The 17,207-nt window shown below is 40.1% G+C and overlaps 1 protein-coding gene across 2 annotated transcripts in view; it reads left to right on the top strand.

Moving 5' to 3' along the window:
• The window catches only part of NRP1 (neuropilin 1), a 109,177-nt gene that overhangs the window by 33,178 nt on the left and 58,792 nt on the right, over nucleotides 1-17,207 (top strand). For both annotated transcript variants that reach the window (XM_042888156.1, XM_042888157.1), the window contains exons 3-4: nucleotides 12,259-12,440; nucleotides 16,656-16,883. In XM_042888156.1, coding sequence (XP_042744090.1) covers nucleotides 12,259-12,440; nucleotides 16,656-16,883 — 410 coding nt within the window. The remainder of the gene's footprint in view (nucleotides 1-12,258; nucleotides 12,441-16,655; nucleotides 16,884-17,207) is intronic.

Here is a 17,207-nt window from a genome sequence, read left to right as displayed (position 1 = left end):
TGTTGTTACTCTGATTCAGGCAGAATTTTGCCTCAGTAGTGTTCTCTTGACATCCCTTTGTTCTGGGAGAGCAAGATGGACTGACTTTACCATGAACATAAGACCCAGCTCAGATTAAAGCTAACAAAGAATGCATATGTTTAATTTGGTAAAGGGGTTTTCTGCCTGTTCCAGGGAAGAGGGGGGGATTATTACCATTCCCCCTTAATGAAAAGCAGGATCCTGTATCTTGAAAATGTTTACAATGTAACAAAATGCAGTTAGTTTGGGTTGTAAAATTTTAAAGGGGAGTGTGGATGGACAGCTTGGCTCGGAGCTGGTGGAGGCTTTGCTGATGCTGAGCTCCTCCAGGTCCAGCCAGGCATCCCCTCCAGCCAGCATGGGGGGCTTAGGGTGAGGAAAGGGATGTGGCATTATCTCATTTCCTTCCCAGACTTCCTACTACTGTTTTGGGCAATTTATACCTTAAAGAATGCATAAGGCAAACAAATCTTTTTCTCCCCAGTGTGTGAAAACATGTCTTTTGCATTATTAAGCTGCAGAGGAAGGCATGGCTTATCTGGCTCAGATTCTCTGCACGTACAGGAGAATCTGGCCAAAATACATTTCACGGCTTGTCTGTCTGGGTTAGTGTGCTGCTTGCTGTGAGTGAAGGAGAGGAAAGAATCAATGCTTAATACCACACAGCCTTTCAGAGATTGCTCTTGTATGCTTATCACTGCTAAATAGACAAACAAAGCTAAATGTGTTAATAGATACCTGACTGGAAGTGTAAATTAAACAAAAGCTATCAAATCAGGATTTTATCCATTTAATTGCAGAGTAGGTGTTTTCATCAGCCATGTAATAGTTTATTGCCTTTCAAGGCTTATTTATTGTAATTGATTAATGAAGACTTAGAGCGCCATTCTCTTATGGCTAACAAAAGGTATGAAGCTGGAACACCTTCTATGTTTCTAATTCACTGGGTTACTGCAAGCCTCCCTTGCTATTTGAGATAATGCGTTATTACAGCTCCATGTCACACTGCCTGTTTCCCTGAGTAGAAAGCAAGGACAGAAGTCTGACCCATGAGATGAAGAAGGCAAATCTACATCCTTATCCCATGCTTGCTTAGGCCCACTAACAGCCATCTCCAAAAAACTGTTCTTTTCTGGATCACAGCTGTAGAAACAGCAAGAACAAAAATGAGAGAGAGTGGTTCTGTGGAAACATTTCTGTAGATCTCAAAAGCAGCAATTCCTATGCGATTGCATTAGTCCTGATTTAGTTTTTGAGTATAGAGTGTATGTGTGTATAATGATTGAGTATAGGCTCAAATGCTCAGCAAGCTTAAAAGAGCGTATCTCAAAAAATTGCTCTGATGAGCAGAGGAAAAGCAAGTGGAAAGACAAACTCCATCCCATCTAATGAACAGTGCCCTGACATATCCGTGGCTCCCACTAGGAACTGAGCAGATGCATTTATGCAGTGTGGTGCCAATTATTGAAACCCACGAGCTGTGTATGTGCTTGGGTTGTATGTGTGTTCATTACCCTGCTTGCCTTCTCAGATAAGTATCCAGTGCCAGAAAAAAGCTATGCAAGTTTTCTTTCAAAAACTACTGTCAGGCTTTTGACTTAGTTTTAAAACAGCTTATGATGATGCACCCCTAAAACATCTCCACTAGACTCTAAATTTGCACCGGGAATGATGCTGATCTTCTGTGCACATTTTCCTTTCTGAAAGTCACATGCCTCTCTGAGAAAGACATTTTTATGAGAGATGGATCACTGGGGCGGGTTTCTTTTGCACGGCCGATGTGCCCCACGTGCCAGCCGTAACAATGCGGTTTCACTGGATGCTGGATCATACGGCTGACCTCAGCTAACAAGATGTTCCTGTTTATAGGCTACTGAGAATGTTTATTGGCCACTGTTTTCCTCCTTTCTGAACACATAGTTATTTCCCAACACCCAAATAAATCATAAGGTCACAAAACTCATAGAAACTCTGACATTCTCTGCGGTACAGGACACAAAGGAACTAACTTCAAACTTAGCAGCTTTAAACATCTATTATATATTTTATCATAATATAATGTATAATATCATAATATAATGTATTCACTGAAGTTATTTGTACTTTTTAGTTTGATTATAAACACAATAAAATGGTAATAAAATCGCTCAGTGGGACAAAAATTGTATAGTGATCTTTCAAATTGGTGCAGTTTAACTGTGGGCACTATTAGAAAAAAAAAAAAAAAGAAAGTACTATAACTGTTCTAAACTGTGCTTAGGAGTAATGTTAATTAGCTACGTACTTTCGAAGAAAATGATGCTAAGGTTGCTGTTGAATTTCTTAATGCAGACTTAATGCAGACAGTAGAAACTTAAGAGGAGACCCCTCCTAACATGCTACATAGACAAACTCATCTGTACAAAACCCAGCTATACCAACAGGGAAATACACTCATTTATCAACTGCAGTTTTATTCATAATGTGAGTACCAAAGCTGGACAACAAAGGAGTGGAAAATAATTGGTAGACAGTAGTGGAAAACTATTGGTAGTCATTTTGCAGAAGTTTCCACTTGCTTCCCTGTCCTCATTTGGTTCAGTTGTTTCGAAATGCCTATCTTCTGGGCTGAAAGTTTCCCAGGCTGCTCCTCTGCTTGAGAATGAATTTAAAAAGAGAGATCTAGGATATGATTCAGGTCTTTTTTAGAACAAGGAATATAAAAACACAGAAGATAGGCACACACATGCAAGCATTTCCACTGAAAAAAAGAGAAAAAGAGCAAGAACTGTTTTCCTTTTTTCAGACAGATCTTCAGCCACACTTACAAAGATCAGAAAGCTGAGATTTGAAAGCAGCCTCCATGAGTAAATGTTCTTTGCACTGCTCTTGTGAAATGTTGAAATGTCATTTAGACTTCCCAAAGCCATGGCTGCTTTAAAGTTGCCGTCTACACGAATTACTCATGCTGCTTAAGGGTTGTTTGTTAAAGTGGCAATGTACACAACCAGATGATTTTGTGCTGAGATAACAGCCAGCCAGGAAGCATGCAAACACTGTAAGTGGGCTGATCTCTGAACTGGAAATGCTTCTTACTCAGCTTAGTGTGCCTCCTGTTGATAGCACTTCTAGGTGCTATGGCCAAATGCTTTGTCTTTCCAAGTTTGTGTTACAGGAAAGATGTAAGGAGGGGTACTTTTTTTCTCTATTACAAGAGGCTGTCAAAGGTCTTCTCAGCATTATAGCAGTATTTAGCTAGTAAATCTCTACATTCACACACCTAGGACTTCATTTTCAAGCCAGAAAATCTTTGAGAGTTATGAGCTACTTTCACAGAATCATCACAGAATCATAGAATGGCCTGGGTTGAAAAGGACCACAATGATCATCTAGTTTCAACCTCCCTGCTATATGCAGGGTCACCAACCAGCAGACCAGGCTGCTCAGAGACACATCCAGCCTGGCCTTGAATGCCTGCAGGGATGGGGCATCCACAACCTCCTTGGGCAACCTGTTCCAGTGCGTCACCACCCTCTGTGTTAAAAACTTCCTCCTAATATCTAATCTAAATCTCTTGTGTGTCAGTTTAAAACCATTCCCCCTTGTCCTATCACTATCCACCCTCATAAACAGCTGTTTTACTTTATTGAATTGTAATGTTTTGGTTTTTTTACAGTAGATTAAGAGAGTCCATGTTCACCTCCAAACCACCAACACCCATATCTGACCCACCACAAAAAAGGGAGGGAAATTTTAATACATGCACACGGTTAAACACTGGCAGGTCAAAACTTTGGCAGTTAAGTTGTATGTCCCCTAATAATTCCTCTTTTCTGTAAGTATGCCTTACTCTCTAGTTGTGGGACTATATATAGGTTTTAGTTGTAGCTCCTCCAAAAATCAATGCATTCGTTTACATGTGTCACACTTCCAGGCAAGAAAGACCCAGAGAAATCATTTATATCAATACCAACTATGTGTAGACACTAACCAAGCAGTGGATTTTTCACTTGGCCAATCCCAAAGGGAAAGTGGCATAGAAAGTATAACAAAGGGAAAAATGTTGAGAAATGCTGAGTTCCAAATGTCTAACTATATTAAGAGAGCATCCTTAATGCTCTCTTAATATAGTTCCTAGCTGAAAATAAATGAATAAATACCTATCATTTTGCTGCATTTACAGAGCTTCAGGACATGGTTGCCATGGAGGAAAATTGCTGTAACTTGTGTCCTAATGCTGATACGTATGTCTGCAATTTCCTCTCTCCTTTAGCCTCTTTTAGTTTCATTAATTACGACTGTTGCTCGGAGAGGTTTCAGACTGCCCACAAGGGACAAATATTTGAGAATTTCAAAAGCTTGAAAGTTATTTTATGTTCTGAACTTTCACAGTTTCTGTGAGAAGCTAACATGTACCTAATACTTTTAGAAGTCGAGTTCCATAGGTTATGATTAATATACCACATAGATCCCAAAGGGATAATTACAAATTAATCAGTGGTTCAGAACTCCCAAATGAAGTACTATAAGGTTGCCATGCCTTTAAAGCATTCCTTTCCTATTTTCATGGAAAGAAAAAGAAATCATAGAAGAGTCTGATCTCGGTTTGAGTCAGACCTTTTCTGTTCTTCAGGTAATCAAGGAACCAAACCTGAGGCTTCCATTACATAGCAGTGAAGTAGGCTTTTTGGTGAACTCAGCAGTACGTGCTAACAACACTCATCCAACCACAAGCCACTAAACCAGTTAGGCACATGAAAACAGTGCTTAATGGATACAGAAATGTACAGATAGTGCTAGGCTCCCTACATGTGTGTGTGTATGTATATGCACGAGTCTCTGTATGTATGTAATTTAGTCTACAAAAAACAGAAATGTGTTTAATTTTTAACCACGTAAGACTGTGCAGCCCCTTCTTCCAGTTCTGTTGTTTAAGAAAACTTCTAGGTTTTGAGTCTCTTTTAGGAAGCCTTATTAAAAAAACCACAGAAGCCGTTAGAAATCTTTCCATTATTTCAGGAGGAGCTAGACTGAGTTCTTGTATTTGAAACACAGTATCTGACTATTTAGGCTTTGTTCCTTGCTGTTTGCAAAATTTCTGGAAAGTTGTTGGCACTCTGTCTCTCTCTTCTGCCTCCACATATGTAAAATGAGAATGACAACTTTACCTCAGAGGAATGCTGCAAAGCTTTACGTATAAACAGATTGGCATACTTGGGTGAAGTTCCTCAACTAACAAGAAGCGTTCTGATGGATGGGAGTCCCTTGGGAGGTCATAAAAACAAAAACAAAACTGTGTAATTGAGTTTGGGAAATTATTTTTTTGGCTTTCATGAGCCTACTTTAATGCAAGATGACTGATTGGTCCTCCTTTTTTCTCTCCTTATCATCTATAATATCTTTACAAATCTAATTGTGTGGCTTTATACAAAACTAAGCCAAGACATATCTGTAATGTCCATATGAAAGAGTATAAAACTTGAGCATAGCCAGCGATAAGAAAATTCCTTTAAAAAAAAAAAAAAAAGATTTTTTTTTCCAGTTTCTTAAACCGTTAAATAGATAAAGTAGCTATGAAAGAACCAGTAAAACTTAGGCTGCATTTTATTTTGTGAAGAAGACTGGAAAGTTGGCAAGAGGTAAGATTTTGCAGTGAAATAGGGAGGTGAACAAGTTGTAAATGATTCTAATATCTTCCAGATGGCATATTTTACTTGGGAACTGAATTTGGAGTAATTAGACGCATGTGAATTTCCTATAAATACTAACCTTCACCAGTTTGACATTAGAAAGCTCCACCGTCTCTGATGCCTTTCAACTGCTAAGTGTTTCTTTTTCCGCTACTTAAGTGAAAGTCATGGATTTGTAAATTTGTCTCATTTGACAGACAGAAATCTTTTTCCATGAAAAGATGGCATTTTTCTATGCCAGAAAGTTATGGACTGAAGTTCCCCACTGAAGAGGTTTAAAATTGAATGTTTCTTCCCAGAAGAGGTCTTCATTTTTATATACTGGGATTATTATATTATAATTTATTACAGTGTGTGGCAAGCAATGAAATTGGTGGAGTAAGCTTTAACTTCAAGATCAACTATTTTCACTGGTAAAATGCTTTTTGCAGATAGATATGCTAAAGACTTTAGCAGATGAATTCTGTTCTTACTTCCCCTAGGACTCTGCAACACTAAAATGATCAGAGCTGGTGTGCAGCCTCCCATTCTGCATGATGTTGTTACATTCACTCCTGGAGTGAATACTGATGTTCACACTTATGTTGAAGAATTTTCCAAATTTATTTGATGTAAATAGAATAGAAGTAAATAAATAAAAGGAAAAAAATTCTGTCACCACTTGTGCTCTTCAGCCATGTATCAGTGTAAACTGGCTTAGATCTACTGACATAAAGGGGCTAATCTCATTTGCAGCAGCTGAAGATCTATCTGCTGTTCTCAGTGGAGCAGTACAGATAAAGTGCAGATGTAATCTTGCTTATTTAGTTTGTATCTTCAATTCCGCCAGTCCTGGTTATTCAAAATGCACGAGCCAAACAGCCAGAAGCATGTGATAAGACGAAGGATAATCAGATTTTAAAATAGTAATGATTATTTTTATTACTTCTGGGTTTTCAATTTTTATTGGTTAAGGTATGTTGTGTATCAGATTGCTGTGCTCTGCAGAGAATTAAAAGCTTGATTTTAACATGGAAGGTGAAATTTTAAAGTACTCGATGATGCCAGAAAACAGCATAATAACAAAACTGTTGCTAACAGTCTCAATCAAACTGTTGTATTGGGCAACTGTAGATCTTTATCCATGTCTTTGTCACATCTATTTTCTTTTTTACTACAGCACTGTCATGCACTAAAATAGACCCTCACTGGTTCATTCTTAATGGAGACCCACTGTCACTTAATGGCATTAGTAAATTATTGAACAGTGGCCAAATCCCAATGGCCTTATTCCCAGAAACCTCTTAGTTTGACAGGATCTTTGTATGAGTAACTTCAGTGAATTTTGGCCTTGGGTGAAGGACATAAAAACACTAACTCACAAAAGACCAACTGGAACAAAAGCCTCCTAAACTGATGGGCACTTCAGTAACTTACAAATCTCCAACTGATTGCAAATTGCTTATTTAAATACCCAGGCCTTTCAGAGAGCAGTAGGATTCAGATGGTATACCACCTCCCTCACTGTGTTTCATCCACACCATGCATCCTGCACGACCAAGACCAGCTTAAAAGACTCCTGCTGGAGGTGCTCACTGCCATCTCAACCTCACTACCATAGAGCTATGCAGAAGTTCTGATGCAGCGCAGCCTGACAGGCACTGTGGTTCTGGGCAGAAATACAGTCTCTTTGGGGCTGCGCCTAATTTTTTATTTGTAACAGCGTGTGCTTCTTTTTCTTGTCGCTAATAAAGCGGGATTAAGTTTGGTATCCCCGGAGTGCCTGCTGTTCTGGAGTTCTTAGCTCTGGGATACAGATTGCCTTGTGTTGCAGGCACTACAGTAAATCCCACACTGCTAACCTTCAGTCACTAATGGGACACAAATCCACAGTGCGGAATAACTCAAAGTAGTGGTTTAGCTTTCCTTTTGCAATGCCTTCTGCTTGGCTAGAGTAGAGACTTGCGAGGAAAAAAAAAATGTTATAAAGACAAAAGAGAGTAAAAATTCTCGTAAGCAAAGGTAGTCTAGCCAGGGTGAATAATTCCTATCAGGGAGACATTTAGCAGTTTGGGGAAAGGGGGACCAGAGAAAGAAAAGAAATAGAGAGCTGGAAGGTCTTTTCATTCTAACAGGTGAATAACCAAAATACTCATAACCAGCCTATAGATGCATATCATAGTAGGCTGCAGAAAAAAACATGGTGTATTTTGATGTAAATTAGAGTTGTATACGCTTCACTGATTGTTTCATAAGTAACATGGCAGACATTTAGATTTCAGCTGAGTTCTGCGTGTGTCTTCAGAAGGAATTATTTCCAGGCAAAATGCATGAAATTTTGCTACTCTAATAATGTGCAGGATCTGAGCACAGTGTGTCAGGGTGGCTGTCTGCAGCACTGCAAGGCTTCCCAGCACCCCACCTTCCCTTCTGCAGCACAGCGAGTGGTTGTGTATCTTGGGTCACCGGCCTGTTCACAGCTGAAAACAGATGAGAGCTCTGTTATCACCTACCAGAAACTGGAAATGAAACTTCCACCAAAATCTGTATTCTACAGCTGTTTATGTTTTTTCACTGCCCAGTGCTCATTTTTATAGGCATGGCTTGGCCTTTTCCTAGAACCTATAACTTACACTTGCTGGGGAAAAAAACAAAACAAAACAAAACAAAACAAAACCCAACTCTTAAAGCAATTCCTTCCAGAACTTGCAGAGGAATTCTAGATTCCTTCATCATCCAAGATATCCTGTTATGGTACCATAAAACTGGGACCCATCAGTGTGCACGTGCTCAGGCACTGGTTGGGAGGAGCAGGGCAGCACTAGAGTCCTGCAATCCAGCAGGCTCCCATCAGGAGAACACTCCACACACCACCAGGAGCGTTGTTACAGGGCAGAGTGAACACAAATGGGATATCCGGAGGGAGCCAGCAAGAAGGGAATGCTTATTACCTCTTGACACAGTAGCTCCATGAGCATACCTGCTGAACCCACCAGCACAGGCGTATCTTTCCTGGTTTCATGCATGAACTCATGCAATGGTCTTTCACCTGAAACTTGGAGCAATGGTTAGCTCTGTGTTTTTATTTACGTCTCCATGCCATAAACCCTAGAGGACTATAACATTACGAGAAATATTTGCCACACCATTGGCAGCAGTAACTGAGCGAAGAATTGCCAAGTGGGAAATCCAAATTTGCAAACTCAGTTCTCTGGGCTGCACGCCAAGGCTGTCTGGGCACTGCGGAGGTGACACATTCAGTCTCCTCGCAGGGATGCCAGCGTACCAACTGCATCCCTGGCACAGCATCTTCTCCTGACAAACTTATGGGACTGCTACCAAGTCCAGAGGAAGATGCAAGCTGCTTCCTGAGCTTCCTTTCAAGTTGTGACTGTACTTTCCCCCATTTACAAGAACAGTTTTTGCAATACGCTGCGGTCTCCAGTACGATTTTGAAAAGTGCAGAAGTGACAGCAGGACTTTGGTTTCCAAGTATAAACTAGTAAAACCCAGAGTAAGTTAATTTCCCTATGAAAAAAATCCATAAATACTCAGTTACTGCAGCCCAGCTTTCAGATGTTGCTGCCAGTGTGGGAGAATCCAAACCCATCTGTTTATTGCCAAATGCAGGGCAGGATCCCCAGAACACGAAGGCTGTGAGGCTGATCTCTACAGCTTCCCATTTTCAAATCTTATTTCATACCTATTGTCTCACAACTCAACTTCTTTCCTTTCTGTCATTTTTCAGAGGAACTGAAAAAATCTGAGAAATCTTCCATCTTCAGCAGGGCACTAAGACCTATAACTTGCAAAATCCATTAAAAGACAGCCTTTTAGCAGACAAATTGTGTAACTTAGAACTGCACAGCAGCCAGCACTGTAAATTACAGTTCTATTGCTATAAGGGACAGTAGAAAGGTGTGGGCAGGCTATTTGTACAGATGAGGAGATACGAGAGAGTGAGAGAATGTAATCTTAATGTTTTTTGCAGGCTATTACTTCCTATAATAGCAAAACTGGTACTTATTTGTCAATTATCTTTTTTGTTGTATGTGACTTGTTAGGACTGTAGAAGACTTTTAATCTTTATGTGTAGAAAAAAATAAATGCTGAATTCAAACTTTTTTTTAAATTATAATAGTAAAAAAGCATGTAAAATGTGATTAACATTTTTAGTTTAAATTGTTCAGAACATTTAATAATTCAGTAGCAGCATTCTTCTGAATTTGAAGAATCGTCTACTTTTGAGTCTTGAGCAATGAATGGCATCAGGGAAACTAGTGAAGTAATGCTGTCAGAGAGAGAGAAGAGCAAAGGGTAGGGTTCAACATACCTGAACCCCGCAAGTGTCAGATGATGCAAAATACAAGTAGCTTTAAGCACCTGCTCTCCAAATAAAGGAAAATACTCTGCATCAGTGTTGGAAGTGCTGTGGCTTTGGGAGACTACACTGTCTCTTTAATGAGCGGTTGAGGATATGAAAAAAGGTTGTCGCATTAAAAATTCCCTACAGTTGTTATTCCATAAGTCTGAAAACGAGCAGCCCTGAGTACTTCCAAGGGATGGAGGCATTCCAAGAGACTTCGTGTTTATATTCCTAAGCATATTTGTAACATAACCAAAAACGAAAAAAGAAAAGGGGGCAGGAGATAAATCTTTCTGAAGCCCTTTAATAGCTCCTCTCCCAACTTTCAGATCCTCAAATGTATACACCATAATGAAATTACAGAGAAAACAAGAGGAACAAGAGGTCCAATTTAGAAAAAAAAAAAGGCAGCTTACTTAAAGTATCCATAACATTCATTCAGAAGTGAACATTTCCCCTTTGTATTTCCACCAATTTGAGCTGGGGCAGTGAAGCTAGCAAGTTGAGCAATAGCTACTAGAAAAATCAAATCCACAGAATGAAATGCAGTTAACACAATATTTCACATATGTTAATGCTTACGGTTCCATCAGTGTCAGCTTTATTTTCTACTTGATATACACCAAAGCTGGCACACGGTTTTAACTGATGAGGTAATGTCATTTTTAATTTAAGGAGCCTTAAGCCGTCCACTTTAACTAGTGATATCATCTCTGCAGTTGTCTTATGGGACTTCATGTAAACATAAGTAATGTGCCCTGGATGGTTTGGAACAGGGTTGTTAAAAATGACATTGGTCATCACGAAGACATTTTTTTTCCTTTGATCTCTTTAAAAATGTCAGACACACTTTACTGTCCTGTCAGTTCTAGCTCTTCCTTGTATATTAATATGCTCAGAACATTTCAGTGAACCCAACAGCGGAATAAAGGTCTAAACAAATTAATGGCTACATTTCAATGTCAGTTGTAGTAGGATAATGAAAAGTAAATGGGATTGTCTGGCTAACAGCAACCTGTGAAGTGAAACGGCAGTGTGGCTGAGACACAAAGAGGCACAGACAGGGCAAAAGCTTTTGCTGCAACCCAGCAAAGAGCAGAGCAGAACCCGGTCTCCAAATGCCACCGCATTTTAGAGAAGATTAAACCAGTTCTTCAGATTGTGTCTGCACATCCTTCCTGCCCAGGGCCAAGTGAAATCATCTGCTAATAAAACTTAAAACCTGACCTGTCTCTGCACCTGCAGCTCGTGCCTCTCTGAGTAGGATGCTCATTTGTATGCTGTGGGCTGGCTCAGTGCACCAAGCTGCAGGCCCTGCACAGCCCCCTGCAATCGAAGTGTGAGACCCAGCCCCGCAGGCTGGCATTGCTGGTGACACAGCTCAGGGTCCCTGCTATGACTGCTGCTCCCAGGCACACGTTTGCTTTTGTATTGCATATTTGTACTTTCTTTTATGAAGTCCTTGGGAATCTAGCAAGTAAGCAGGGGAGGGTTTAGCCCAGCCTGTTAGGCAATCACTGTACAGGCAAGAATACTGTAGTATGCACTCCTTGGCTCGAACACCTATGCAAAGCTGTTTTGCAATGAGGGGTGGTTCATCTGAGAAAACTCAAGTGTTGTGGTAGATGTGTAGATCTTGAGTTTTGCTGAAAATTGTTTGTCCAGCTATCAGGGAAGAGAGCAGATTTTTCTATCTACAGCATGATGGAGTTTTGAAGAAAATCTAATGCTTTGGGATTTATTTATTATTCTGTGGACATATGTTTAGAGGACAGCATATGGAAATGAAAGTATTGTTCATGAAGAGCTTCGGCTAAAAAGACATTTCTGAATTCATAACAGAAATTCACAGTTTGAAAAGAATGCTATGCATTATGTATTGATAACAACACCACATAGACAAAGGAACACAATTTAATAATGCAGAATTGTGCTCATGAGATTTCCTTTTTTTTTTTATGTTAATTGGTTACTTTAGCTGACATTGTCTGCAAGCATAATGGACACCATTCTTCCTAATAGTTCCATGTTGCCAGATGATGTCTACAGACATAATGTAGTCCATTTTAATTATTTCATTTTGCTTACATCTTTCAGCATAATGCATTTTCCAAGCAAGCTAGCATTTTTCTTGATTATCTATGTTGTGTTATGGTTTCTAAATTAATTAGGTCTCCTTCTTTCCTGGAAGTTAAAAGTTTCTTCCTTCCATTTGTCTACCAGGTATGATTATGTTGAAGTGATTGATGGAGATAATGCTGAAGGACGCTTATGGGGAAAGTACTGTGGAAAAATTGCTCCCCCTCCTTTAGTGTCTTCGGGACCGTATCTTTTTATTAAATTCGTTTCCGACTACGAAACACACGGAGCAGGATTTTCTATCCGTTATGAAGTTTTCAAAAGAGGTGAGAAGCAATTTATTGTTATACGGCTCCTAACCTGTGACTTCTACTTTCATCAAAAAGTTCACCATATTTTTTGGGAGTGGGAGGAATACAGGAAAATGTTTGAAAGAGAAGACTGTGTTACCTTTGTCATTACAATGTGGGGCATGTATGCAATGGGTGGAAAGTATTATGGAAGCAGTGGGTCAGCTGTATGTGAGAATTGACTCCTCTGGGTGTAATTTGATAGTCTTCATCAGCTGTTTGTTTGGACCTTCTTAAAACCATTAGCTTTCTTCTTTTGTGTGATAATAATTACTGTATGATTTACAGTGTTTCAGCCCTAACAGCACTGTAACCTTCTGACTCCCTGACTTACTCTGGTTAGTGCTCACTCTGCATTCCCAAGAGACAGCTGTAGGCTCAGAAAGAACCGAATTGCACATGGACAGCAGATGATGTTGCTGTTCCTTTCACAAATCATGTTTGGGAGCTTAAGGAGTGGGGAAGGTCACACAGTTCAGAAACATGTCCTACTGGATGATTGTGCAGGGAGCACAGATAGCTGTACAGGGTGCAAAGAAAGCCCAGAGAACCAATCTAGGGTTAACCAAACCAGTAAAGATTCCCTCTTTTATAACTCCCTGAGCCAACGGCTAGAAGGGCAGTGAGATCATGTTTGGCATACACCTTCCCTATAGCTGGATGGAGATAAATAATTCAATTACTCCATTCCTGGAGAATACAAGACCAAAAGTAGATAGTGTACAAAAAGACAAAAAGCTCAGAACAAAGTGATAACAAATATTGGCTTTGGTATCAGTTTTTAGAGTCGTATTTACAAAAGCAGCTTGAAGGTCCAGACTTCCAGCACAGACCCCTCCCAGTTACTGCTACATTTTCAGAACAATTCAAGTCCCTTTTATGTACCTAACACAGAGCCAGATTTTCAGCTGCATTCAGTGCACACGCTTCGTGGCAGCCATACTGTTAATGAGGAGAGAGTCACAGTTGTGAGGTCTCTGTAGCATGCCAGTGCTGCTCTGCACAGTGCTAATTGGGGCCACAGACCTCTTGGTCACCATCTTCCCTGCCTGTAAGTCCACTCCTTGCTCTCAGAAATTCTTCTGGTGACCTTCAGGGTCAAGTATTTTAAAAGAACTCATCATCCAAGTGACACCAAGCTTTCCTGAAAAAAATATCTCTGTTTATTCTGGTGTTTTTAGGAAGCTAAGTTATTGAAATCACATCCTAAAGTTTCTCAATGCTTATATATACACTACCATCTTTCATGAAGATGAAGACTGAAACACAGAGAACAAGTGAAAGAGTAGTCTGTGAAAAATCTATTTTAGCAAATTGATGTTTCCAAGAAGAAAAGCTTTTATTTATTTTCTAACAGTGAAGTTGTGAGTCAGAACTCTGACAGGAGTGTTGTGTTTATTTTCTTGTGTGGTCATTTGCATCTCTCAGTGATACATATTAACTATGATAAGATGGCATTATGAATGTGATTGTACACACACACAAGTCAAGAAACTCAAAATTGTGGCCCCCAGAGCAACTTTAACTCTAGTTCATTCCACATAAACGGTATTTTAAGGCAGCAAATTTATCACCAGGTACGGCATTAGAAAATGCTGTTTGTACACAAAGGGCACATGTTACAGTTGCCGTGGGAATGCAGCTCTTTTTAACTTTTGAGTTAATGCACAGATGCTATTCCAAATTTGCATTTTAATTTCTGTACCAAATGAAGCTGACCAGTTTACCCTGTTCTGCAGATGAAGCTCAGATGCACACATCAGGCTACCATGCTCTTCTTTAGCATACCTTTATAACCTTGCTTAACCATTTCCCAGATAGGAGAGGCATTAAAGTGATCCCAATCTCAATATCCTGTGGTGCTGAGCCAAAGGCTTAGCTGTACTCCAGCACTTCTGCATTATAGAATGTGAAAGTAAAGGAAGAAAGTAAAGAAAGAAAAGAAAAGCTTCCTTGCTCTACCAGCGTCCTAAGCTGAATCCTCAGCCTAGCACTCAAAGGGCCACATGCCATGGAAACTGTGAGGAGACTGACTATAGCAAATGCAGAATGGGTTTGAGAGTAGGATCACATGTAATCTCTGTGCCTTGGAAGTATCTGTTCCATTGGGTGTCCACAGAGCCTCTTCTTCCAGCTTTCCACAAAGACCTCTCCATGGAGTTTCTTGTATCCTCAGTGTTAATTTAATTCTTGAAGTTTCTTCACAGTGTCAATAAAGGGTCAAAATCTGTGGAGTGCATTTTAGTAAGGCAGCTCTTCTGAAAACAGTTTTTGTTTCTTGCACCAGATTGGCTTGAACATGTTTAAAATAATACAAGCTGGTACTGAGATGCCATGTGTGAGCGTAAGGAGCCTGACGATCCTGCACTCACAGAGCCAGGATTTGGCTGTATTTAATAAAGCAATAATGATCCTGGCTTACATTTTGTATTGCATCTTTTATTGGATTCCAAGAAGAGTAAAGAGCACTTTATGCCATGAATGGCATACTCCAAAGCTATTTTATCCTGGAACAGCAGCTACTGGTGGGAGTGAGGAGCAACAACCAGAATATAACCCTCCCATATGTGACAGGGAGACAAGGGAATGACGAGGAAAGGAGAGAAATATCCGGCTAATGTGTATGGGTGTGATTTAATTGTGGGCAAAATGTAATTTCCCAAATTGGAATGGGTCAGGTTAAGTGAGCATTAATTTCTACATCTTCCAAAATATGCCATGAAATGTTCTAAGCACTTATGTGATAGCTCAAGCATTTTCCATCAGTGTCTGCTGAAGGACAAAAATACCTGAACTGATTACATTCATTCAGCCCTCTCTCTTGCTTGCTGAATTTACTTGGGAGGTAGCCAAATCTGTGGGGGGTAATATGTTTGGCACATTCACAAGGAAAACATTTTCTGTGGTGAAATAAGAGTATGCATATATGCAACAAGCCAGACTGTTTTCCCTCAATGATCTGTGTTAAGCGTTAGAAATCCTCTAAGGCTACTGACTACAGTCGCTAAGGAAGCTGAGCATCCTCATCCGAACCAAAAGCTCTCACACACTCAGTTGCAACAGGCCTGTTGCAACTCAGCTGTGTTGCCTGCATCCTTCCTTTACTCCATGTCATCTGAGCCATCCTCCCCAAACTCCCCAGGTCAGCTGCCTCTCACAGATGCCCCAAACCCCATCAATCACTTTCCATTAAACTGGAAGTGTCAAAAGACAGAGAGAGGGGTACCTGAGCTGACCCTGTGGGAAGATGTGTGGGCAGAGCCTCAGGCTTACCCACAGCACACCTGCAGGTGTGGGATCCACAGAGAGGATTCCCGAGGACATAAACAAGGGAGAAACATGATCTGTCGACAAGAGGCTCTGGTTTTAGTCCCACGTGTTCACAAAGGCAATTCCAATGACCTGGCCTTTCATACCCTTGCTCCTCCATTGCTACCTGCCTCCTCCACCGAAAGCAGTGTTAGGGGCAGCACGTTATGCCATGGTGGGGACACTGGGGAAAGCCAGCATATCAACATTGACATTAGGTGACTTCTAGCAACACTGCCTGTAATCACACAGTTTGTCATGCCTGCACTAACAGCAACATTTTACTGGTGCACCTGTGTCAACACCACTCAGAATGAGTCACTCACCCTTGGTACATGTACGAATTACCTTTCACATTTAGTTTGTCAAGAAGGCATAGGTCACATCTGGCAGAGTTACTGAGTCAGTGCTCCAGGAATCTGAAACCACTACTCCCTCTACTGAATTCACTCACCGTCTTTTGTAAAAAATTCTATTTCACCAATAAAAGCCTGTCAGCCATAAGATTTAAAGATTTGAGCTTGAAGGGGCTATAATTATTTCTCTAGGGCTCTGTTGAGATTTCTGCAGCTTACACTTTCATTGTTCCCACATGACTTTGTATTTGTCATAATTTTTTCTAGAGCTTGTACAAGTTTTCATATTGTTCTATACAAATTGAAAATTGGAGATCAGACAGTGTATGTGAGTTGCGCTTTAAAAACCTGACTATCAGTAATATGAACAAGCTGGCTGAATGATTAATACAGCAATTAAAATGAGGTGTTTCATTGAAAAGCCACCTTTGCTGCTGTGGAGACAATGCAGCCTAATTTGTTTTCCAGCTAACTGCTTTGTTAGTAACATAGTGTTAACTCAGGTGAATTGTTCTTTCTCTTGCAGGACCTGAGTGCTCCAGAAACTTTACTTCATCAAGTGGAATGATAAAGTCCCCCGGATTCCCTGAAAAATATCCCAATAGCCTTGAATGCACTTATATTATCTTTGCACCAAAGATGTCAGAGATTATACTGGAATTTGAAAGCTTTGAACTAGAACCTGATTCAAATACTCCAGGGGGAGCATTCTGTCGCTATGACCGATTGGAAATCTGGGACGGATTCCCTGATGGTAAGAGAAAAATGGACTGTGATACACATAACCATTACTCCATAGTGGGCTGCAGAAGGCACATTCTCATTTTTTTAAATGCCACAGTACAGAGGTCCTTGTTTGATTTATGTGAAATGAGTTAAATTGAAGAGAAATGGAGAAAATGCTCTGTAAATTCATTCAGTAAAGCATATCACAGTGTGAATGATTTTTTTATGAAATATGTTTAATTTTGAACAGTTGGCTCAGGGAAAAACTCTATTTTTGGATAGAATATATGATGGACCTCGTACACTGAAATAAATCAAATATGAAACCTTACGATGGATCCCCAGACTTTCA

Source organism: Lagopus leucura, unplaced genomic scaffold (assembly GCF_019238085.1).
Source record: "Lagopus leucura isolate 7727_CA_CO unplaced genomic scaffold, USGS_WTPT01 Super-Scaffold_100157, whole genome shotgun sequence".
Classification (NCBI taxonomy): domain Eukaryota; kingdom Metazoa; phylum Chordata; class Aves; order Galliformes; family Phasianidae; genus Lagopus; species Lagopus leucura.
Note: the sequence above shows the minus strand (reverse complement) of the source record. Positions and strands in the feature narration are given on the sequence as shown.